Raw genomic sequence first — 25387 nt, forward strand, 5'->3', positions numbered from 1 at the left:
TGTGCCTGTAAAGTACACAACACAGTGAATTTTGATTATAATTGCAGCTTCTCAGTACAACTGTAGTATGTGCCCAGTAGTATCAATGGCCCAATTCTTTTGTTTGATTTGCAGTATAAAAGCAATGGTTTTTACAGCATTGACTTGATGAGATTTGAAAACCAGCATAGCATCAAGAGTTTAGTAATGAAATCTCAGCCATCAAGAGTTGGTGTTGGTGACCCTGTTCTTGAATTCAGTCATGGTGGTGGAAGCCATAAACAAAAAGAGTTATTGCTCAGCACAACTTCAGGCCCAAAGCATCAGGGCAACTTCTCTAGCAGCACCTGAAATCTGCTTTGCTGGATCTCACAGGATGTACAGAACAAAAACAAACCACACTGAGCATAACCTTTTCTCTTCACGGTACCCCCAATGTTCCTTACATACTGCTACCAATTCATGTAGGTGAAAGGCCAGCTTCAGCTGTCTGTTTTTATTTTATGCCACCTCCTTATTCCTTTCCTCCCCTCTTGGTCCTATCACCTCCCCTCCCTGTGTTCAGACCTTTCCTTCCTCTCATTTTGGGAACATCTCATTCATATTATCTCATTTCTCCTGATTTTTTTTTTTAAGTTTGCTGTCTTGCAAATGCAGGTTGACCTGACCTGGTTAGAGAATTCAGTCTGCACCACATTGTTTAATCCTGTCCACCTGAGATTAAATCAACCCTGTTTGAATGTTCAGATAGCCTTTTTTTATTCTTTGAAAGTCAATAGTTTCATTTCTGAAACCGAAAGAAACTTTTTTTTTCTGAGATCTGTATTCACTGAATGCACGGAAAAGCATTCAAGGAACTCACTTAAAGAGATTAGTTTAAAAACTCAGCATGTGTCAAACCTCCAAATAACTTCTGCAGCACATTAACGATTCCTTTGATCAGCACCAGCTTTTTTACAATCCATCCTTTAGAGGCTCAGGGTATAAATTATGCATCAGTCACTCCAAAAATTTCCTCTTGGTAGAGTTTTAATAAACTGCCTGCACTGTTTCTACATGCTATGGAAATGGTAAAATCCTTTTCAGAGTGTAAAAATCCCTGGTTTTTTCCCTTTTTTTTTTTTCTTTTTGTCTGCTGCTGCTAGGGCAAACAAATAAGAAAATAGATGGATTTCTGTTGTGTGGAGATATGAACAACATACCCCTATGGCTTCAGATTCAAGTGCCTCCTGTTAACATCCAGAGACCACGAACTAAACATAGATTAATAAATTAAGTACATTCAAAATGTTTTTACAAAGTGACTCATGACTCTTTTTTCCTCAGTTGTCCACTGCCTCTTTCCACAAGTTCCACATTAATGCCTGTTGACTCAGGTCCATTCTGAGTTTAGTTTGTGCTGTTTGGGTTTTTTTCCTATTAAAATACTGTTCTGCAAATAAGTATTCAGGAAAATGTACTTTTGATGCTCCTTGGTAATGGAAACAGTAGAAAAGGTAGCCTCCAGAAGGGTAAAAGGACCCAGCACATATGTGACCATGTGATTTTCCATGTAAAACTCCTATGACAACAAGTTCAAGGGGAGTTTCTTTCATTCAGGCCCTGGCATAAATCCTATGAAGCAAAGCTTCCCTGTTTACAACTGTGAGATGGCATACCTAATTTCCAGCCCTTCAGCCTCCTCTAAGCCAGTTACACTTTTCACTGCTGTGAACTGCTGTCTGTAACAGAAGTCCCAAAAGCAAAAATGTACTTTAGGAGACATCTATGAGCCTGTTATCAACAGTGATTTGAGCACTTTCCCCTTGAATCAAATATGGGATGACCTCCCTTCATACCGAGTTATGGTGAGCACTTCTCAGCCAACACAAGGATACAGTTCAGCTCCCTCCCCGTGAGCTGGGTCAGCTCCACAGTTCATGAGGCTGTACATTAGTAACTTGCTTTATTTTCTGTTACCAAACAGGAATTACTCCAGGCATGATGCTGAAATGCTTTTACTTCATCTGGTGAATGACTTTTTGCAAGCCCAAAAGGCTCCTGTATCCAACTTAGTATTCACCAGAACATCTTCCATTTGCCACCTAATTCCTGTTCCTCTGAACATGAAAAACAAAGCACAGAGATTTGAGTAGGACTTAAACACTGCCAAACTGTAATAGCAGCACTTTAAACCCTTCATACAGATGCCAGACATATATATGCACATATTTTAATGATACAGGAAATTAGGTTTATTTCTAAGGTTTTCTTTCTGATATCTGTAATAATCTGCAGGGTCAGAGTCCTTTTGAAACAGGACTTGGTGGGAAGCATATTGAGGCCCCAAGTTTGCTGCAGTCAGGACATCCAGACACAACTTGTGGCATTTTCACATTAACTGTGGCAGGCATCAGCTCACATGCTCCCTTCAAATTCACAGATTGAACTTTATGACTACAATGTTGTCTTACATTTTGTCAGAGAAGATGTGTGTGCTTATGAGTGCCTGTCACTTTGTACAAAATCTTTCTTGTGCATGTTGTGGCTGCCGTTTCGCTTGTCTTTTATCTGTTATAAGAACACTGTCATGTTTTTCAATATCCCAGTACAACTCTTTACTATCAAAGAACCTTACTATTTCCCTCATGAATCTCCTCCACAGACTCTGTTAGTTTGTTAGCTACCATGTAGGCTAGTCCCAGAAATATATGTTAATGAAAGAAGGGATGAGCAAGTGAAGGAACAGAGGTGATCCTGTTAAGGTGAAGAGTCTTAAACTGCTCCTAAAATGTCATGTGTTTTCTTTATTTCAGTGTTTACATACTCTGAAAATGGCACAGAACACTTTGGAGAAGAACCAAAAAGTATACATTCCCCGGTATGAGCATAAATTTTGTGATGATGCAATGGTAATGGGAAGTCATGTAAAACTCTTGTTTTTGTGGCTGTCTGAGGACCTTGACTAGGTCTGATAGGTCACTTATATCTGGCTGTCGTGTTCTTGCACCATTTCTGGGCTGGAAGCAATATACATTAGTGGATGGCTTTTTGGTTTATCCTTTGTCATCACTTTATGTTTTTCTGCTTATTGCAAATTGATTTGGAAATACTCCAAGTGTGCAGGCCATGTAATTACAATAGGATTGCCATAATGTAAAAATCACAGAATTGATTTTGAAAATTATTTAGTGTTTGGTTTAGCTGCTTTTTCTTTTTTTTTCCCCTAGATTAACAGTGGAAAAAGTGAGGAGAGAGAGAGTAGAAAGTCTTCACTTGTTGGAAAACCTGCACAAAAACTTTCACACATTAAAATCACTTAAGAAAGTGAATTTGCACCTGTGCACAGTACAATTGCAGCTCCATCCATAATGAGGACTGTAGACCAGACACCTTATATAATGCCAATAATACACTACTGTGCTCATAAGAGCTATCATATATACTACAGAGAGAAAAAAGGCAGACTTATTTTTAAGATCTTGTCCCAGAGACCAGCCAGTGCAAATTTCTGCTTGTGTTATTTGGAAGGCTGGAATTTGATCTTGGAGTTCAAATAATCTTCTATCTAAATTAAGATAGTTACTGCCTTAATGGCCTGCAATGTACCTGGGCCATAGTCCTCCAAGCTGTGAGAACAGAGAGATGATTCTGCCTAATTTATTGTAAGATCAGGTTCTGGTTCCTCTGGCTCTAACAAAGCAAACCAAATTCCTTTACAGAGCAGATATTTAAATTTTCTCTTTCTCTTTTTTTCTTAAAGGGACCATTTTATAAAACCACATTACAAATGAACACCTATGTTGCCTTGTACAAATTTGTACCACAAGAAAATGAAGACTTGGAGATGAGGTAAACTCTATAATATTTGTTAGTTTATTTGACACATTTGCACTGATGGTCATATGGTTATACATGACTATGGGAAAGAGAGGGTTTCTTCTGACATTTTTAATACACATTTTTATAGGCATAACCATCTAGATACAAAGATATTCTTACAGTTAAAAAGAACAGATGCCCAATTCTTTTGACAAGGATACAATAGATTAAAAGTTTCAAAAACACTTATATCACTTCAGGAACAAGATGGCTTTCAGATATAAATGTTTCAGATGCTTTGTTTTTCAGTCAGAAGTTTTCAGCTAGGAATTCTCCGCAAGCTCTCATGCTAATGCTAAAAATTTTACCAGTCCTGTTTGACCCTCCCTCTTATTCAGTTGTGTCTGAAAAAAGTGAATGGTGTCCAGCTGCTGAATGGCAGTATTTTCACATGAGAACTTTGCAAAATAACCTTGTTAATTGCTATTTTTAGCACTTACTTTCTCAGTTCTGCATCAGTTGCTTGTATGACAAGTCTAATCCAAGCCCACTGAAGGAAACGGACAGCTTTTCTTTCACTGAAATTATTTTGTTCATGCTACTCACATTTTGCATAGTCTTGCTAGAGTTCTTAGTGTGAAATATGTCACTAGTCTTCAAAGCATCCCTATATCAAAATAATCATATATGTACCACAGAATGTAGGGAACTGACAAAGAAATGACCCTCTCCTCATCATCTCCAGTACTGAAAGCCTTTTTCCTATTCCCAGCTGTGCTTTTTCACTTCTCTGGAACTAAAGGATTGGATGTAATGCATAAATTACATGTTTTCCTATCATTCTGCTTTACTGGCATTTCCTGATCATTATTTTAGGAATGTCAGCTCTTCAGGAAATAACCACAGTATATGGCAACCTTTAGTGCAACTTTCCAGCTATTCTGCTTGAAAGATTCCACTTTGCATCCTGCTCTTTAGGAGCTTATTCCATCTTGTGCATTTCTTCCATGACATAGAATGTATCTCAGACAAGCCTGCGCTGGACTACCATCCTCATCCAGACACAGAAATTCAGAAAGCACATCAACCTTCAAAATCCTCCTGTTCCACATTTTAGGGGGAAAAGCAGCCTGTAGTCTGAAATGTGCCCTTTCAGGGGACACCAGGCTCTTTCCAGGGATGCTAGCTAGGTTTTAGGCTAGTGGTACTCAACCACGGCAACACTGTTTGGCCCTTGGTCAGAAATTCAGTAATATATGTATTAACATTGTTCCATAAGGTCTGCCCAATGGCTGGTAATGCTGTTTTGTTACTGCAGAGCCATGCAGGATCCAATTCAGTTGCATGAATTCCCATTTAGTCTAGTTGAGGTGCTGGAGGTGGGTTCAGCAGAGCACTGTTGTCAAGACTGACAAGCACTGTCCAGGGAACCCGAGCTGGGAACCAGCCAGGCACTGATCAACAAAGGCAAATAGCAGGGGAACAACCTGAGCTGAGAGGAAGAGTTAGGGCAGATTGCTGGAGTTCTCAGCTCATCTCTGAGAGGATACAGTGAGTGGAGATTACTGCAGTGAAGATATGTAGCCCTGATTTCAGCTGAAATTAGAACTTACCACAGCCTAGATTTCTTCCCTAACAGCAGGAGCAGTCAGTTGAATTTTCCAGTGCTCTGGCATAAGTAAAATAATAGGACACTGCAGTAATACACGTATTGTGAGAAATGGGCCTTATATTACACGAAAGAATCCCGAAGACAAGCAACCCCATGTTTCAGACACAGCAGAGATGAAGAGAAGAGAAGAGAAGAGAAGAGAAGAGAAGAGAAGAGAAGAGAAGAGAAGAGAAGAGAAGAGAAGAGAAGAGAAGAGAAGAGAAGAGAAGAGAAGAGAAGAGAAGAGAAGAGAAGAGAAGAGAAGAGAAGAGAAGAGAAGAGAAGAGAAGAGAAGAGAAGAGAAGAGAAGAGAAGAGAAGAGAAGAGAAGAGAGAAGAGAAGAGAAGAGAAGAGAAGAGAAAGAGAAGAGAAGAGAAGAGAAGAGAAGAGAAGAGAAGAGAAGAGAAGAGAAGAGAAGAGAAGAGAAGAGAAGAGAAGAGAAGAGAAGAGAAGAGAAGAGAAGAGAAGAGAAGAGAAGAGAAGAGAAGAGAAGAGTTGGAAGGGACCTACATGAGTGCCTGTCTTGCCACATCTGAACTCTAGATCACAGAGGTAGAGCACACAACTTATCCAGGTTGTGATTTACAGAAGAAAAATATGAGACCTGACTGATTTCAACTAATAGTAAGAAGGAAGTGGGTTACCCTCTATCAGGGATTAGCATCTTAAATCTAGACTGCAAGAATAACAGGTCCAGATGGGATTTCTATTTTGAATCCTTTTTGGAGATTAAAGACATCTATATTAGCTCTCTTCTAGGAAAAAAAAACAAAAAACAAAAAACAAAAAACAAAAAACAAAAAAAAAAAAAAAAAAAAAAAAAACCACCAAAATCAGCAGGCTTTCAAACTAAAATTCTCTGTGCTCAGACAAGTGACAGGGTGAGACATTAGGTTCAGTTGCCATCTTTCTCTGACAGCCAAATAAATTTGTATTTTCTGGGTATTTTTCCAGCAACCAGGCTGAAGAATGTTGGGTGGACAAGGCTCTCCAAATCCTTCTTGCTGAAAGTGTTTTTCTTTTCAGTGTAAGAGCTCCAATGGTGCTGACCCCAGTCTATTCACTTTGAAGTTATGGGTTCCCTTTAAACCTCTTTGAGTGTTCCATATTAAATATTAACTGTCGTAAAGTACTCAGATATTCTTTCCCATTAAAAAATCTTTTACCACTGGGATACCAAGTTGTCCATTTTCTCTATCTTCCTTCCTTACCTCAGCAACATTTAATTATTGAAGCACATTGAAGCACATTGAAGCAAGTTCTTGAGGAGGGCTTGAGGAAAATCCTCTTTCAGATTGCAAGGTGTTAGAAGACTAATTTCCTGCTTCTCCAGTTGTCAGCAGCAATGATAACCACGTGGAAAAAGGACCAAAGGGGCCCACCAGGGACCACACCTCCAGCTGCATCCTGGACAGATCCACATTTCCTATGCATGCTCTGAAAGAGCCTGTTAAATTGGACTAGTTATCCATCATAACAGATGCTCCAGATGTGTTTGCAGGCTCTTGTGCTGATAACAATACAGTGAACCTAACAGGGAAAGCTAAATAATTAGGAGTCAACAATTAATTTTATTAAGATCAAGAAATGTCTCATATCCAGCAAACAGAGCTTTCTGGAGTTAATCCCTTTGGAAACAGTCTCCCACTTGCTCTCTACAACATACCACTATTATAATTACATAGGAATATTGGTGAAGTGTCACCAATGCGGGGGGAAAGGTCAAATAACTGTTCAACTACCCGCACAAAATCAGCTTAGCAAATTTTGCTATTAGTGTTTCCAGCCAAATTATTCTCCTCGCTCTGCTTTGGAACTAGTCAGCTGGATGCTGATATTTAGCAATTACATCTCAGCACCACACATTATAAAGGAAAATATGTCCCATTCAAATCAAAAAGACATTCTTGGGCAGAATTATATCCCTGCTGATTAATTGCCTTTGCCAGTAAAATAGAACTATTTTCCTGCTGCCTTCCTTCTGCAATCACAGCTTGAAAACACAGACGATGAGGTAGTGTGTCCCAACAGTGTGAAGTGTCTTAAAGTAAAGCAATAACACCTTTAACAAAGAGGGACTGTATTTTAAACAGTTCCTTACTAAACAGGAAGCAAAACTTCCAGTTCTCAGATGTTGTCTCAAAATAAAGATCTAGCCCCAAGCTAGAGACTCTCTTTCTACATTAACAAGTGTGACTGAAGAAAACCTTGCCACTTTATTGAGTCTACCTTCAGAATACTCAGACAAAATAACCATAGAAGGAGCACCTTCCTGCTAGAAGGGAGTTGTGGAAGCTGATTCAACATGATAATTAAGAGTCATATTACTTACTGTTCCTTTTCTAATTACAGGCCAGGGGATATGATCACACTTCTGGAAGACTCTAATGAGGACTGGTGGAAGGTATGTGCTAGTCAGATTATATCTGTTTTCTTTCCAAAAGGAAAAGTACCTTGTTTTCAATACTGAACACATCTTAAAGCTGCTACTGTTAACAATCTTCTACTATCAATATGTTTCCTTCACAGGGGAGAATTGATGACAGAACTGGATATTTTCCTGCTAATTTTGTTCAGAGAGTACAACAAAATGAGAAGATTTACAGGTGTATCAGGACATTCATTGGCTGCAAGGAGCAGGGGCAGATAACTCTGAAAGAGAACCAGGTAAGAGCCTTTGTGCTGGACCCTCACTGGACAAGAGCATCCAGCAGTCTTACCAATGGCTGAAGGGAAAGTTGTGTAAGATGAGGACAGGCAGATTTTTTCAGTGCAGTTTTACAAGATCTATTATTTGTATGGTAGCAGTGTCTAGTAGAAAGTTAAGAGCAGTGCTTGTCTTGTACAAATACATACTCAATGCCTAACACAGCCTGAATTTTCAGTCTCACAGACATTCATAGTCATGCTTTACATATTTCTCCATCTCCTGCTGACTTCAGAGGGATGAACAGTCTTAGCAGTAGACCTTGTGTGCTTGAAAAATGATCTGGTTTTCTCCTCACTGTTAGAGCTAATCTAATAAAAGACAGAGCCTCCCTCCCCAGACCTTAACTTATCTAAAGATCTAAACACAGCCCATTGTCTTTGCTTCAATAGGAACAGAGTTAGGACAGCATCACACAGAGCTGTAAATCCTAAATGTAACACTTGTTCGCCAGTTGCCAGGTATATTTAATCCTTACTTTTTTGTGTGTCACCACTTAAATGCCCTTTCTACAGGCTGTAATATATTTTAAGCTATCAGTGCTCCTGTGAGCTTAAGTACACTACTGACAGTGAGGACTTGCAGGGTCCATTCACCCTGGTGTATTTTTATCAGCTCCTTCTACTTGGTGTCTTTCACGTGTGTTCACCAGTCACAAGCCATGACAAAAGCTGCACTAAGGGACAGGTTTGTGGCATAAGCTCATATAAATAGGACAATGACATACTGACATGGACAGTTTGAGTTCTCTGACACCTGGATGCAATAAAAACGTAGATTTTTCTCACTGTACCTTGTGAAGCCCAACGTTTTTCTGCCTGTTACGTCTTTCCTGTGGCAACTGTGTCAGATCACCAGAAACAGTTTGCTTTACAGCCTGAACAACCACTGATTTTAATAAAGTAGAGAAGTCAGAACCAGTGTGGACTTCAGAGTGGTAGATTTTTCCATACAGAACTTTTTTAACGCTTCACTCCACTGGTGGATAAGATTAACTTGGAGCTTGGCTGCTGCTGATCTGTGGCATAGCAAAATATAAAAGTGCTAACAATCCTTGGGTGCACACAGCTTTTGAAGGAAGGCACAGAAATACAGTGACCAGAGTATATTTTAAGAGCACCTGTACACATAGTACATTGGGCAGCTCTGCAGTTTCTAGAAGGAAAGTTCTTACATTCTTTTTACCCAGTATCTCTTTTAATTTTTTTCTGCCTGTGCACACAGACAAAAGAAATATTACCACAGCAGAACAAGAGCTTTCTGAGGCTTTATGTTCTAAAATAAGCAATACACAAGGGCAAAGGTAGGAAGTGGTAGTGTTGGAACATGGTGTGCCAGTATGAGGGAATGGTCAAGATGTGCGTCACTTCTCATTAGTGGGCATACCAGATCATCTCTAGCAGCGTGGCAACTGCTGCAAGCAGTGAGAGCCCAGTTGTTTGCCTCAGTTCTCACAATACCACAGTTTCCAAGTGGGCAGCTCTGGCAGCGTCATCCAAACACAAGGACCTTCCTATTGTCCCTATTTCATAACAGCATCACAAAGGGAGCTCGGAGTCAGGGGTGCCTCATCGTCTCTGGCAAGGCAGGAGGTAAAGAAAGGGATGAATCTATCCTGTCTCCCTACTACTTCCTTTTTTTAAAAAAAAACCCCAAACTTTTACAGGTCTATCTCAAGCCCACACAAATAATGAGGCTGAATATGAATGCTGTCGGGTGCTTCGTCCACATGGGAAAGGCTTCAGAGGAAAAAGAAATAAATATTTGTTGCAAAACAGGGGGCAGAGATCAGACTGCACAAACACATGAATGCAGAGACATGAGAGGAAAGGAACACAGCAATCAGATCCTGTTCCACTCACACCAATTTTACAAAAGGGGGACATTTAAGTAGCTTGAAGGCCATTTTGGGTAATTTCCAGGTGGGAAATTACTCACTCCAGCCACAGTGAGGTCATGGACACTTACCTGCTTCCTACACATATCTGCTTCATACAGGGCACAAACTTTTGTATTTTTTTTAAATAAAAAACTACTCTCCCTTCACTGTGGAAAAACTCTTATTGTGAAAAACATTATAATTGTTATCGGGAATTTTTTAGTCTAAAAAATTATTTTATATTTCCAAAGTCAAATTTATTTTCTTCTTTCTTCAGCCATTTCTCTTATTTTCTATCCTTTATTTCTCCATCGTTTTCCATGTGAAGCTGAGAGAGAGGTGCAATAGGGAAAGGCATGAAAAAAACAAAGTCATCTGAATGGGACTTGTGGGAAAATTTGGGCAGAATTTTTTTGTCTTTTGTTTTATTGGGAATTTCTGTGGGATGTCATCAGCCATGTTACCTGTCTCTGGGCACAGTGTTCAGAGTGCTGTGACTGCAATACATGTACTCTCTGCAAAACACTAACTTCTTCCAGATTAGCAAACAGGGGAGGTTATTCATCACTACTTATTCCTGTCAAGTTTCACTTTAGCTAGAAAAACTCATTAACTGGTCTAATAAATTCCTGTGACTATGGTATCACAGACAAAGTTACTTTGCTGAGTCACTTTCCAAGTGGCCTAACAAGAGTACACATCCATTCTGATAATGAAGGCAAGGATGATATACTAACAGAAAAACTTTTCCAGTGACAATAATATGAATTTTCCTTATATTGCTTGATACTTTCCATGTTTATCCTTCACGTCTCTGTCCCCTCATGCCTAATATGAATTGTTCTGGGTAGAGAGTCTACTCTTGTAAGGCAAAAGGCAATAAGTTCACATCAACAAAGCCACATGCCCGTCCTAAGAAAAGCCATTTTGGGCAAGCAGAGATATTTTCAAAATCTGAGGCACAGTGAGTGATATTTTTTCTGGAATTGTTTGGCAGTTTCATGCTGTGGAAATAACATTTAGAGTTTCAGCATCATGCAAACCTTTCTGGCAAAGTCAATACTCAGGGAGAGGGCTGAAGAATAACCATAGTTTGTTCACCTATCTTTAGCAATATGCACAAGAGAGTCTTCACAAAGGATCCCTTGAAAATTTCACTATGCGATATGAAACCCAGGCCTCAATTAGGGATCTGTAGGAGGTAGGCAGGCATAGCCCCTGACATTAGTAAAGCAAGATTATCAATAAGGAAATCAAACCTGACCAATTTTGGTGGCTTTCCACACTTTACGCTCTTCGCACAAACAATATGAACTGTATAATTTCCAATTGTGATTGATTGTATCATCACTTATATATATATATATATAATTTTTTCCACCCTGTTACTTCTGCCCTAGACTTCCCAAATTCATTACCAAACATCATACAAATATTTCTTTGCATGACAACAGGTTCTGATTTGACCTCTGTTCAAAAAAGAAAAAAAACCTCAATATCTAATACATCATCAATATTTGGAAAAGTGTCTCTTAAAATGTCTTTAAGGTATTTGATCACCCTTATTTTTAAAGAAGTCAAAATAATCTGCTCTTTGAATGTCTGCTTTTACTTTGAAAAAGATCGTCCTCACACCTTTGCTTAGTTGCCTCTGACATCTACAGTCACATTAACACAAATTAGTTTTGAGCTGGGCTTTTTGTAATTGAAGAACACAACTGATTTTAAATTGCAAAGGTGATCTTGGGCAACAGAAATCACCTGAGAGCGTGACATTTGTAACAAACTGGGAATCACTCTTTGCCTCATCCAGAGTGCACTGTGAGTTTACATAAAAGTCAATGCAACAGCCCCCTTTTGTGATATTTTACAAATGTCACATATCCACAAGGCTAGGCTTAATAAGGCAGGATTGGAGGACAGGTCTACAGACCCAGGAAATCCACCTCTGTCAGGTCGTCTGATTAGCCTGGATGCTTTGTTACTACCTGGCTTTTTACTTCATTTCCTGTGAGTTACTTTATATTCCCATATTTTTGGGATGCTATAAAAGAAGCTGAGTTTCTAAGAGCATGACTCAGCTGCCTTTGAAAATCATGACTTATGTGACTTATGCATTTAAATTAAATCACTTAAAAGACAAACTCCTCATTGAAAGCGATGTTACAGTTCTTCATGTTCTCCCCAGCTCTAAGTGCTGCATTTCACAGCTGGGCTGAGAGGAAACAGGGTAGTTTTCCAGCTCTCTGATTTCCACTGACATCAGTCTTGCTGAGAAGGGATGTGTGTCCCCATTCATTCAGAGATGCTGAGTAGAACAAAAGATTTGCAAGAGTCCAAAACAAGGGCACAGATCATTATGCATCCAGTCTAGTCCAGGTCTTCTTTAAAACCCTAAGTAGGTGATATAGGTGAAACAGGACACTATTCTCAGTCCAAAAGTAAGAGAAACAACTGATATAAAACCCTTCATCATCATTTGCGCTACGACTGTATGGGTATGGAAATGGAGCTGCTTGGCATCTCCATCCAGAGGGCTCACATAGGCAAGGACATCGGTGCACTGGCAGCAGCAGATGTAGAAGCTCACAGTGTCCCTGTGCTGTCACTCTTGCAAACAGAAGACTTGAACTTGCAGACCTCCTGACCTGGCACTGTCTGCGGGCTCCAAGACAGCTCTTGAAACTGTACTGCCCTCATAACCAAAGTCCTACTTCATCAGAACCAGACTGTGGCTGTCAGATGGGTTAATTATGTGGAAGAAGGAAGAAAAGACAGCTGCAAAAAGTTACAGCAAGTTCAGAATTGCTCCCAAAGAGAAGTGGCCAATTAAGACCAAATTCAAAGCACAGGATTTAGAAGAATAGAAATAACCATGCAGGTCAAAGGACGATTTCCTAATTGCTCATTTCCCCCACGTGCTCAGGGCTGACTGACAGATAGAAAATTCTCAGGGCAGCTGTTGACAGGTTCAGACAGCAGTCATAGTCTGAATATTTGTTTGAGTTTTTTTAATGTTTTGACTATTTTTTTAAGGAAAATGAGATGAAAGAATGGGGAAGTGACTTTATAATAATAGATCGAACTTTCGGATAATTCTGAAGATAACTGATTGAGTGAGAAATAGCCTGAGATGTGGCTTCTTACCTTCTGGCTTACCCCACTACTTATCTTTTGAGCCAAAGAACAGGGGAAAAATCCCAACTGTCCCCCTTTGTGTTCCTACCAAATTCACTGGAGAGTGATTTCTCTGGCTCACTTTTCTAGTCAGTCCAGCAGCCTGCCACCAAAAATATGCCAGCCTGAGTAGCTGCCATTTTAAGCAGTTTTCAGCTTTATCCAGAAAAACCATGACCACCTGTCAGTACCTGTGGCACCTCGTTCCTTCACAACCACCATCTTTGCCATCTCTCATCAGGGCTAATCCTCAACAACAGCTGATTCATCCGGTGAAATCCAAAACTCTGGATGCTACCATGTCATCATCTGGGATTACTCCAAATTTACACCCACATAAGAAAATCTAGAGCTAAATCTCCAGGATACAACTCGTGTGTGAAATCCTTCCATACACAAAAGGAGATGAGAGCAAAAGTGGCCATAGATGGTGTTTTGTTCAGTCTTCTCTGAAAATTGCAGAATTTGGAGCAGCTCCAGGGCTTTAAGTTCCAGAAGCTCTCACAGACCCAGGAGATCTCCTGAGTTGCACAGGACTGTGGAAGTGTGGCATATTGTGGCATATTGTGGCCTAGCTTACTCTGTCCCTGAACCCTACCCTTCCTTGGAAGGTGGTGAGAAAAAACTCTGCCACCTGGGGTCTGGCACATGCAAGGCTTAGGGTCTTAGCATGAGAGAATTTCAGCTGGAATTTGGGAGAATTCAGATCTATGTATTGGTATGTAGAGTGAGAGTTCTCACATAAAGACATTGCACTCCTCATGCCCAGTGAAGACCTAAAGTTATTGCTGCAGCAGAGCACTCTCACTGATATCAAGGAGCACTGAAAAGAGCAACAGAAAAAAAAATAATACCCCACACCAGTGGAAAAAGAAGAAATCTGCCATATTTTTCACTCCAAAACCAGAGAAAAATAGTGTTCAAAAAACTCAGTATTTTTCTTTTGTCCACAAATTATTCTGATGACAATACTAGACAACAGGGAAAATCACTCTGTTCTTGCAATATGTTCTGCACAGCACCAGAGAAGTTAAGAAAAAAAAATGCACCAGGGTTAGTGAGCAATGTAGATCTGCTGAAGATGTGATTATTTTGGGGATCCTATCAAAAATCTAGAAGTCTTGCAGATATCTTCAGTTAGGAGAAAAACACAGTGATGTAGTGAATCACTCCTTTTAACCAGCCAGCTCTAGTGATGGAGAAGCTGCAAAGGCTCATGGCAGTAGGGATCAACTGAGAAGGGAAACTTTTCAACCAGTTAGTCTTCCATACTTGGCCATCCTTAGTCTTGTGCTTCTTTGCAGGCTTTTTCTCTCACCATTTTTTTCTCAGAGACAGAGGCCAACATGTAGTAGTAGTTAGAGACACCTTTCTCTGTCCATGTTCTTTGCACCTCTCTGTTTTGAATGGTGATGTGACTGCAGAGGAAGCAGATGCTGTACTGGGGATTCATTACATAAATGAGCTTGGCTGTTTTGCAACAGAACCTAAACTAGACAGCATCAATTCTAGACCTCTCCCACGCTTTCCATGTGATTTAGCCCAAACAACAATACATTATTCTTTTTAATTGCATGTCAGCCCTGTTGGTGTGCTCAGTCATTTTGCCCCAGGGATCCAATTCAGTTAGTCTTGAGTAGGCAGGATAAGTAAGAAAATTAATGAGTCCATTTACTTTCCAAAACTTTGTTTGCAGGTGCAGAGATCCACCTTCCTATTCCCAAATACTAGGGTGGTAAATATGAAGCAGCTTCACCTCCTTCTTATAACCTTTCATTTCCTTCTGGCAGCATCAGTGCTGCTAATAAATTTCATGTATGCAACAACAGGACAAGCTGGCCCGGAATTAAGATGTGTCACCCATATAGTCAGGCTGAAATGGATTGATCCGGGAACAGTTTGGAGCTATTTTTGTTCATTTCATATCCTCTGAATTATTGTAAATAAACATTGTAAATACTTATCAGACAGAGATGAGTGTTAGTCCAGATAAAGGGCTGGCACTGAGATCATGAGAAATCGGTGCGTGGAGTGGTCTCAATAGGACCCTCAGTTTTCCAGCTATATTTTAACCTTGTTTGACTAGTAGGAAATATATAGTTCTTTGGCACAGACATTTGAAAACAAGTCTTTATTTGGTGTGGTGCTGTGTCCAGTCTAAACTGCCTGTGCCACAAGACTTTCGAATGGCTTGGCCATTACCAGATATTTCAGGAAGGGCCTCAAATTGGAAATGCCTGACATCACAAGGGTCAGGAGGAAAGAAAACCTTTTCCACAATGTAATATTTATGCTGTTATAAAGACCACATGATTTCCAGACTGCTTCCCTGTGGAGTAGGGGTTATGGAAACACTCTCACAGAGCTGGATTTGGGTCACATATTTTGGTATCCAAAACAGTCATCTGCAGGTGTGAGGGCTGAGTAGGTAACACAATCCACTGCCTGTCTCAGAAGCACCAAGGCTCCTTTAACTTGCAAAAGACAATATACTTGCCTTCAGGTCAGCTGCTACAAGTGACCCACAATTACTTTTCACCATCAGGTGTTGAGGGAGTCAGATAGGTCGTGATCTGAAATACCCATTTCTCTCAGGCACAGACAACTACAGCATGGTCATTACAGTAGGCTGAAGTCAAAATTCAAGTTTCAAAATCTTTCATTCACTGCAAAGTTCTTAAAAATTTTGATATCTCTCATGCTTATTTGGCACTTTAGTGAGACAAGGGAAAGGTAACTCTCTAAATATGTGAGTCTGAGATTCTTATCAAAGCACTGAGAGTCCAGCAGGGATTGTTCTACTTATAGAGGTAACTAGCAGGATGTCTAACCTGCCTGCTCAATACCCTGGAATAATTTGTCTTTTTGATCATGGCAAAGAGTCTAACATTTTTGTACCCTTTTTGTATTCAGATTTGTGTGACTTCTGAAAAGGAACACGATGGCTTTATCAAAGTGTACAGCGGGAAGAAGAAAGGCTTTGTCCCCACAGACGTCTTAGAAAACATCTGATTCCAACAGGCCACTCACTGCAGTGGGAGCCCTTTGTTGGCAATGCCTGTCTGCCTCATCTCACACTGTGTCAACCCAGATGGGCTGTCTTGCAGATGTTCAGGGAAACTGAGAAAACTGTAACAACATGAAGAAAAAGACATTTAGACTGCCACAGCAACACTAAAAATATGAAAAGCTGAATGTTTGAAAGAAAATGTAGTCAGAAACCACCAGGGAAATGAGAGGTCCTTGGATTCTAACAGGAATAAGGTAAGGGAGGAAGAAAAACAAAGCCTGGGCTGGTTTCTGGTGCAAGATGACTGCTACAGCCCTGATGGAGACAGACAGCTTGTTCTGAAGGACTAAACTAGCGTCCTGCTCTTGTGTCTTAGAAAACTGTTGGACTGCTTTCTTGTTTGAAGTGTGTGTTTTGGGGGAGGGGGGAAATACCGTCCAAACTGTCCTCGTACTACAGTCCAATGCTTGTAGTAAAGTGTGGCTGTGGTTCTACAGTTTTGTCCCCAATACCAACCGAGTTTAAGCATTTAGTCCTGGTGTTTAGTCTCATAACAAATCGGTTTGGAGACGCCATGTGAATGTCAGTTCGAGAAATGCACTGTGCCCTGGAAGCTGGCAACTTTCTGTGCAATCTTCCCATAGGAAAGAGTAGCAAATCTGTGTGTCCTTTGTTTTCTCTGTATATGAGCAAAAGCTCTCAGCGTGTGTTGAGTGTGTGCTGGCTGCTCTCATAGGTCACAAAAATTTCTGGTCCTTGGATTCACAAGCCTGCTTGGAAGCATGGCTTTGTGTTTCCTTCACCCTTACTTGGTGATACAGAAAATGGGTAAAATGCTGGGAGACAGCCACAGGCTTGAAACATTTTATATTTTTCTGTGTTTCTTGCACTTAAAACATTTTATATATTAATCCTATTTATAAAAAAATAAAACAGTTATATAACCCACTGGAAAGCTGAAAATGTTAGGAAAGGACAGGCTGCACACAGGACTGAAGTCTGTAATTATCAAAATGCAGAACTCATGACAGAAAGGCACTCAGTGTCTCCGTGGTGTGTTCACACACCAAAGCTCTCTTCTTTATTTGCTCAATAGAAGTTTTGCAGATTCAGCAGTAAATACACCTACATAAATTTTTCCCTGGCACAAACCACCGTGATCATCCCTTGAGTCTTTTCCATGCTTGTGAGACTGTGCAGACATCCCTGTTTTGTCCATATAAGCCTCCATCTTCTGGGCACAGGAACCTTTCCGCACTGGGGAGCAGTCTGTGGGACCTGTGGGTCTTGACTAAATTACACAGGTCAGTCAGTGCCAATTCTGTTGTAGAGCAGGGGCCCTATGATACTTGAAGACAGGGAACCTAATTTCCAAGTATTTAATTGGATGTAATTGCATCAAATACATTTAAACAGCTTAGCATGTATTATGACATAGAGATTAGGCCCTATCCTAAAGCTACCTGCTGAATTCATGCCTTCTTTGACTAGCGTGAAGCTGAATGCCTGTCTTTTTTGTGACTAACCACAAATTGGTGTCCTCAATCCTGATACTGCATGGCAGGCTAGTATAGGCCTTTGCAAAGTTGATAATCTTCCTAAAAAGAGCAGTTACTGATTCTGTTCCCATATATGGAGTCAGGTTGAATCTGTGTTGCACAGCCCAAGTCTCAGTAACTGAGTTGCCCTGTTTGAATTGCTGATCTTGCTCAAAGCCTTATAAAATCCAGGTGGACTCTACACTTGACCAGAAATTCTCAGAGCAGATTGGTCTTCAGCCCCTCAGAGACATATTTTGCAGCTCTTATGCATCATTTAATTGCAGAGGAAGTTGCAGGGCTTCCAGCAGCTGAAACATGGCCCTTTTGTAATGCAACCAGTCCATACTGATTATTAACAAACTCCTGGCTGATCAAAAGTATCTGGTTTTATATCTTCTGTGAGAATATCAGCAGAGGTTTTTTCCATGTCAAGAAACATCTGCTCAGCTCATTTTCTTGAGTAACCAATAAACTCAGTGGGAGAGGATTCTGATAATCCTTAAGGATCAAGAGGAAAAACAGTAGAGACATATTAATATAGTCTACTTTATAAGATTACTTTTTTATATATATTCACCCATTCAAAGGAAAAACTCAAGTGTTTGTTACAACTAAAATATTTGCTAGTTTTGATCAGGCCTGTCAAATGGACAAAAGGAAATTTTTATTAATCTATAAATATGTGCTATTGTTTACATGATTGCATCATACTGTGATTCCCCCTTTTTCAGTCTTCTATGACTTTGATTTATCCCTGCAATGTGCATCATACTATTCAAAGAATTATATGAATATTACCTACAAATCACAATGGCCTTTAATCAATGTCAGTCTTGATTCCTTTTGATACTGAGCAATAAATAATAAAGTGACTGAGTATAAACAAAACAGGCCTTATGTGGACTGCATTACATCTGAGAAACTATTGCTTCTGAACCAAAGCTTTCATGTTTATCTTTTCTTTTTGTTTTTGGTTGGTTGGTTGGTTTTGTCTTTTTACTGGGCTTTTGCTGCCGTTCAATATGTAGATGTAATTTATGCCTAATTTAGCAACAAGCACATATCATACATTAATCTTACTTTAAGCATGTGATTCATTGGCTATTTCCATGTTTAAAGCTGAAGTAGTTTGCTAAATTAAGGTCATTTTACTCAAATTTATTTTGGATGCCTTACTCTGAATCCAGACAAGTATCTCATCACTTTTTTTACTACCATATGCAGTTTGCAATAGGTACTGTGTTAGCAAGCAGTTAAAAATCAGACAAAAGATGGAATGGATTTTATCTGACATATGCTCAGAAAAATTGAATTTTAGGAGATAAATGCTGCTCAGATTTAATTTAATATTCTGCTTAATAAAGACTATGTGATGGTTGGAAGGAGACTAGAAGTATATGTGTCTTGGCTTTTTTGCATCAGACTATGGAATTTTTGGTTACCCACCTTGAAGAACAGTCACTAAACTCATCAGCAACAGAGGTTACTGAGCATTTCCATTTAAAATTTACAGCACCTGCATTTGCCACATTTAGCAAATCATTTCTATCATATTTCTGCAATGTATGTAACATGTAGATTAAGAGGGAAGTTTTGTGGTGGGACCATCCTGAACACTAGTTTCTGGCATATCAGAAAGTAGTTTTAGCCATTGAACATCTCACCACAGCATACAACTGCCTGTAAAATATTTTCCTATGTGCTAGGAACAGCTGACCAACATGAACTGAATATTAGCTGCCCAAATCATGACCTTCTCCCACCAGTAAATAACACACTATCACAGTTTGCTATGACCTCTTCCTTCCTCTTATGGCCATTTTGACTCAGTGACTCCATCTGGAGATGAGTGCTGCAGCACAGCACCATTCAGCTGTGGATTCATTGCCCCAGGGGAACTACCACACTTATGCCTACAAGCGTTGGGTACCTTAGAATTGCTTACAGCCCTTTTTTCTAATTATTTGTCAAGATTCAATTGACTAAATATAGCACTCAGTGCCATCAGAGGAACATGTACAGGGTCGGCAGAAAGTGTCATGGGAGATTTGGAAGAGCTGCAACCTTCTAAAGAAGCCACTGGAGACCGTGTAGGTTTTCTAAAATGGAACTAGACAGATGTCGTTGTAAAATGAACCCAACTCATTTATTTTAAATATGTGCAGACAAGTCTGATTTATTGAGCATTTAAAAGTCATCTTTCTTTCCATAAAAGATGCTGAATAAAAGCACTGTGCCATATCAATCTTATCCCATTTAAATCCAAAGAAAAAAGAACCTTTGAATGCCATAGGGACTAAAGTTCACTGACTTGCAAAAGGCTCGTCAGTGTTACTGTTCTCCCAAAAACCTGTGATGTCATTTGTCTGATCTATATTTATCTGTACCAAATAACACCTGACTACCACATCTCTAGTACTTTTTACCATACCTCTGAAAGTACTGCTCATGGTTACTATTAGAAATGAGGAAAGAAGCGCATTTTCCCCCTTTTCTTTTTATAGAATTTCCTTTACTGGTTGGTGGGTAAGGGTCGCTTCCTAAATAGAACACATAAAATATAAGGAGGGAGGAGTGTGAATGATATTCCCATGCATACTCCTTCTGTACTTTGCTCTACTACAAATAGGATCAGACCAGCACAAGTGTTTCATTTCATATTTGAGGCATTTCATAATAAATGCAGTCCCAAATTATCATCCGGATTTTGCACACTACATTTTGCAATTCAAGGAGAATAAATATTTTCTCCAGTGGGAATATATGTCATCACAATGTTGAGTTTTCCACAGCTAAAAAGAGCATCTGGATCTAAGAGGTACATGAGAGTTATTTTTAAAACCATCCTTTATATAGAAAACTGTTATGTGCCTAGAGAATGAGCACTTGGCAGGATTGGTACAAAAGAGGCCCAGAAAAACTTTAGTAGGGCTGCTGCAGGTCAGCATGTACATCCACCTCCTGAGTGCCCCAAGAAACTCTGCACAGCACTTGCCTACGTTAATGTCATTTTTTCAATCAAATTAACTTAATTTCTTATTTTATTCGTGTAAATACAAGCAACACATGCATCAGTATGAATGCATATCTTACATGCATTAACATCAATCCAATTGCAAGAGTACATGCCCTTAAAAAATCTGTCCTGACTGAAATCTTCCTTACTGTGCTCAGCACCGACGTACAGTAGTGGATGGTGCCCAGTAAGTACTGAGACAGGCAGCTAGATGGACAAAGTCTAGGAGTTTTGTCTGTATTAGACAATGCATATCATATATAAAGCCAGGAAGTAATGCAATACATCAAGCAGAGTCTGGATGCTCACTGCTCTGAAGTGCACGTTGTTCATCAGGCAATGAGACTGCACACTACATAGAAACTGCCAGCCTGAAAACACTGTCAGAACATCATGTAAATCATACTGCTTTGACCCAGTGCCTCACAGTAATGAGAAACTGGAAATAAAGGATAACTTCTCATGGGACACCTGGGAAGGTGACATACTTCACACACTTCTCGTGGGAAGGAGACAAAGTCAGGAGTCTTTAAAACGTGCTAATCAGTCACACATGCACACCACTGAGAAGGACACCTAAATCCACCTTCATTTGAATGAAGTGAATCAACGTCTGGATAATTACTATGCTACCAGCAGTTTGCCAGCTGACAGGGTCAAAGGCTGACAACACAAAATTGAGAGATCGTGAGAATTGTTTCAGCTTTGCATCACAAACAGGAAAAAATGAGACATAGCTGTGGCTAAAATTCAATGTTTAACAGAAGCAGCGCAGCGGTGGTACTGAAGCAAACCCTTCAGTGTGTGCTGTTCCATTGTAGCCCTCTCTCCCTGGCAGGCCCAGTCTGGGTGGACGTGGCAGCAGGTCCCAGCCCTTGCTCTCTTCCAAGGGCAGCACTGCAGGAACATGGGCACAATTGCAAAGCAGACCTCTGGGTTCTTTCCACACTGCCCACCCCATGCCAGCAGAGCTAGCCACTGTTCATTTTAGCCACTGTCTTTCCTGTCATTCTTCATTTCAAAGGTCTTGCCAGTTCAGCTTCTGGCTGCCAACTGCTTGCCCTTGTGTCTAGCAGAAAATAATAATAATTAATATAATAATAGTAGTAAAAACAACAACAATAATCACAAGGAAAAGAGCAGCCAAACATAGCAGCAGTCCCCAAAACCTTGCAGTCTGGCCTTCCTGCACACCTCTAAGGTGTTGCAAACTACACTGCAAAAAATGGTTGCAGCACCTTTCTCACAAGCTATCCTCATTTTACACCCACTGAGTCTCACTCAGTCCTGCCAGGGGAAACCTTTCAGACCCATCCAATTCATCTGCTCTGTTAAATGTTTGCTGTCAAGCTAGATGTCCCAAAAAAGAGGCAAGCCTAGCGTTGGCCCTGGCTCAGCAGCCTTCCCACATGGACATCTATGAACTGCTTGAAAAAGCCTCTTTCAAGGGAGTATGGGCTGCTGTGGGCTCCATCTCCACCAGCACAGGGGTCCACTTCCATTTGATGAAGGAAGAAGGGGGAAAACCCTTCTCTCATTTTGAGCCTTTGGAACAAGTCTCTGTCTCTAAGCCCAAGTGTTTCATGAGTCATACTAAACATGGAAGAACAATTTCTTGTTTTAGCCTGTCCACACTCTTTATTACTCAGTATCACCACATTTTGGCTCAAGAAATGCAAAGTGCAAATCTTTCTTGCTTTCTCTTTCACTCCCTCCACATCCTAATCAGCTGTTGCCTTGTGTCTTTCAGCTCAGTCTTGCAAAGGTCTCCCCTCCCTGCCACAGGAGGGGAAAACACACAGATATATTTCTGTGTATATTATCCAAGGTACAGTGACATCATCCAGGCCCATTGTTGCACCTGTATCTCAAGCAGGGCTGACTATGGCCAGCACAGCAGTCTGGTTTGCATTTCATCCTGCTGCAAGGAAACATAGGGTCATGTGTTTTTTTTTAAACTCCATGGTAGACCATCTAAACCTAAGCAGACCCTAGATGAGTGGGAAGCTGAATTATTTGATTTGGGGGATTGAGTGTTATCAGACCCCTATTGGTGTTACTGGTATTTATTTGGTTGGAGTATTTTACCATGTAAATAGAATGACAAATACCAAAAACAGTCCAAGACAAAACTGATAGCTTACTCTTACCCCTCATCCTATATCTGCAGCTTTTAAAGTGCCTGCTGTAGTTTTTCTGTAGAGGTGTATGCAGTTCTGTGGCTTCTGGAGGTTACTGTAATACACATTACTAGTACAACTGGCAGGCAAATCTGCTTTACTGACATCCTGAAACTAACTCACAGGTTCTTTATGGAAAGAATAGAAAAATTGCTTAATTCCTTTACATAAATCTTCATTGGATGCTAAGGCATTTCTTACAGTTTTCCTTAGGAGTGCAAAAGCTCCCACATACCCAGAGTGGAAGAGAGACATTTCTTCTTGAAGACCACAGCAGCAGGAGCAGTGCTATCCCCCACATCACTTGCAAGGGTCTGCTCTCCAAAGACCCCAGAGACATCACAAAGAACCCGTGCTGATCCTCAGCCCAAGTGCCACAACTGCAATGGAACGTGCAAGCCTGCATGAAATGTTAACTGGGACAATTCTGTATCCTGCACATTTACATGCATTTTGTTCAAATAAAAGGTGGCAGGCTGGGCATACCTGTACCTACAGCATGCTTCATGCAGACATGAAGCTTTTTTCTTAGGCTAGGCCTCACCTGCCCTGCAGCAGGGCTGGAGTGCAGGGTCAATGTTAGCTGTACAGAAAGTGCCACTTCCCAGTCTGTGGTCAGGCAGCAGCTGCCCAGGGTTGTCCATGTTTTATTCACAGGTCATGATGTTATAGCTTGGTTTCTCAAAAATTCCTGTGGTCTTTATGCTGGCTCATGTGATATTAGTAAAGTTTGTAAAAATACAGTCAGCTTCTCTGCATAATGCAAACCCAGCACACAAACCCAGTCACCAGAACACACGAGCTGAGAAATCAGATGCTTGAGCAGACACACCATTCTCCATCTGACTGCACTGTACTCACCCCTCAGACTTCAGTTACATGAGGTCTGCTAATTGAGAAGGAAGCACCTTCATTTCTTCAGTTCTGAGTGCTCTTTAAGAAGTCTTTCTGCTTCAGTGCTCCAATTACGTCCCTCATAGAGTTAGCTCACTAGTCACATTTAATGTTAGCAATTAATAAACCAATCTGCAGCATCAAAGGAGCCTCTTGCCTTCAGTGCTGTCTCTGTGAGTGCACTCTTCTGCCTGCCAGATCAGTGTAGCATTGGGGGCTAAAGGTAATAGGAATGGTCACTTTTGCTCTCATTCTTTTAAGGGGGTTCCAGGTTCCACCTCCAGACTAAGCCACATCCTCAACCCCTAAAAGTCCCTTCTGAAGGCAGGCAGCACCAGGTAGTGGTCTTTGCATGTTTATACTCAAAGATCAGGATGATACCCCTTGGCCCTTCAGAGTAATACCACTTTCATAGCCAGCTTTTAAAGATGTCACCCTTTTGAAAGTCAGATTTCACCTTCTTTTAAGCAGTATCACTGTGGCTTTGATCTCAGATCAACAAGTTAAGCAAAGTCCTGACAAGTAGATAGAGCAGCATCTAATGTAACATTGTAGCCTCTGAGTCTCTCGATGAAAGGATGAAGATTCAACACCTGCTTAGTGGAAATCCAAACACAGATGGGGTAGGTTCCCTGCCTTACCCCCACCCTCACTGCCTCGGGAGACAAGGAAGGAAGAGCTGACAGTGCTAATGAGCTATGTAGCAGGTGATGTAATTATCATCTGAGAGCCTGAGTAGGATGAGACAGATGTTACTTTTAGGGTTCATTGCTCCATTGGCGACACCTGCTAACCGGCCTGTGTGATCCAGCCCTTGGCACACCACATAAAGACTAATATTAAATGAGCTGGTTTGAGTAAAACCAGTAAAATAACTGTAGGTGATACCAAAGCTGTACTCAATGTTTTCCTTAAACGGTGGGATTCCCAGCAGGACCTGTAAGCAGGGACATAAATGACTTTTAAATAAATATGCCACTCCTGCTTCCTGAGAATCTGTCTCAAATCCATTATGTCACCACAAATTTTATTCTCAAAACAGAATCATCAGCTATGCACAGAGCTGCTGAAGAATGATGACTCTCTACTCAGGTGCAGGCTGAGAATAATCTGGTTAACCATGGGTTTGAGGTTATTGTAGGAAGAAGGGCCCATCTGACATTCCCCTGGTCAGATTATGTGTCACTGGAATGAGGAATGGAGGCGGCTCTCACCATGGAGAGAACGGTACATGGAGCCTCCAAGTGTGTAAAAGCCACGGGTGATTGTCAAATCTCAGTCAAGCACTTGAAAAAATGCCCAGCATAATAGGTCATCACTCAAATAGGCAGGATGTGTTTGAGTGCTTGGTGTTGCCCTAGAGAAGATGAAGGGAAGCAAGAAGACTTTATGGATCAATTTAATCCCCTGCTTCCGGCATGGAATATAACAGCAACAGTTATATTCTGTGAAGTTTGGATCTGTGTTCATCCATGCTACTGAGGGCTGAGAACAAGTGGACAAGGGTGATAAAAATCCCTTAAACGTGGGACAAGGTGAGCTCCACCTGTAA

The 25387-nt window shown here is 40.6% G+C and overlaps 1 protein-coding gene across 1 annotated transcript in view; it reads left to right on the forward strand.

The window, feature by feature from the left end:
• The window catches only part of STAC (SH3 and cysteine rich domain), a 71886-nt gene extending 52764 nt beyond the window's left edge, over positions 1 to 19122 (forward strand). Inside the window, exons 7-11 of the mRNA XM_063406389.1 lie at positions 2775 to 2839; positions 3722 to 3810; positions 7784 to 7835; positions 7961 to 8098; positions 16108 to 19122. Of these exons, the coding sequence (XP_063262459.1) occupies positions 2775 to 2839; positions 3722 to 3810; positions 7784 to 7835; positions 7961 to 8098; positions 16108 to 16206 (443 nt within the window). The 3' untranslated portion in view covers positions 16207 to 19122. The remainder of the gene's footprint in view (positions 1 to 2774; positions 2840 to 3721; positions 3811 to 7783; positions 7836 to 7960; positions 8099 to 16107) is intronic.
• Positions 19123 to 25387: the final 6265 nt, after the last annotated feature.

Source organism: Prinia subflava, chromosome 1 (assembly GCF_021018805.1).
Source record: "Prinia subflava isolate CZ2003 ecotype Zambia chromosome 1, Cam_Psub_1.2, whole genome shotgun sequence".
Classification (NCBI taxonomy): Eukaryota; Metazoa; Chordata; class Aves; order Passeriformes; family Cisticolidae; genus Prinia; species Prinia subflava.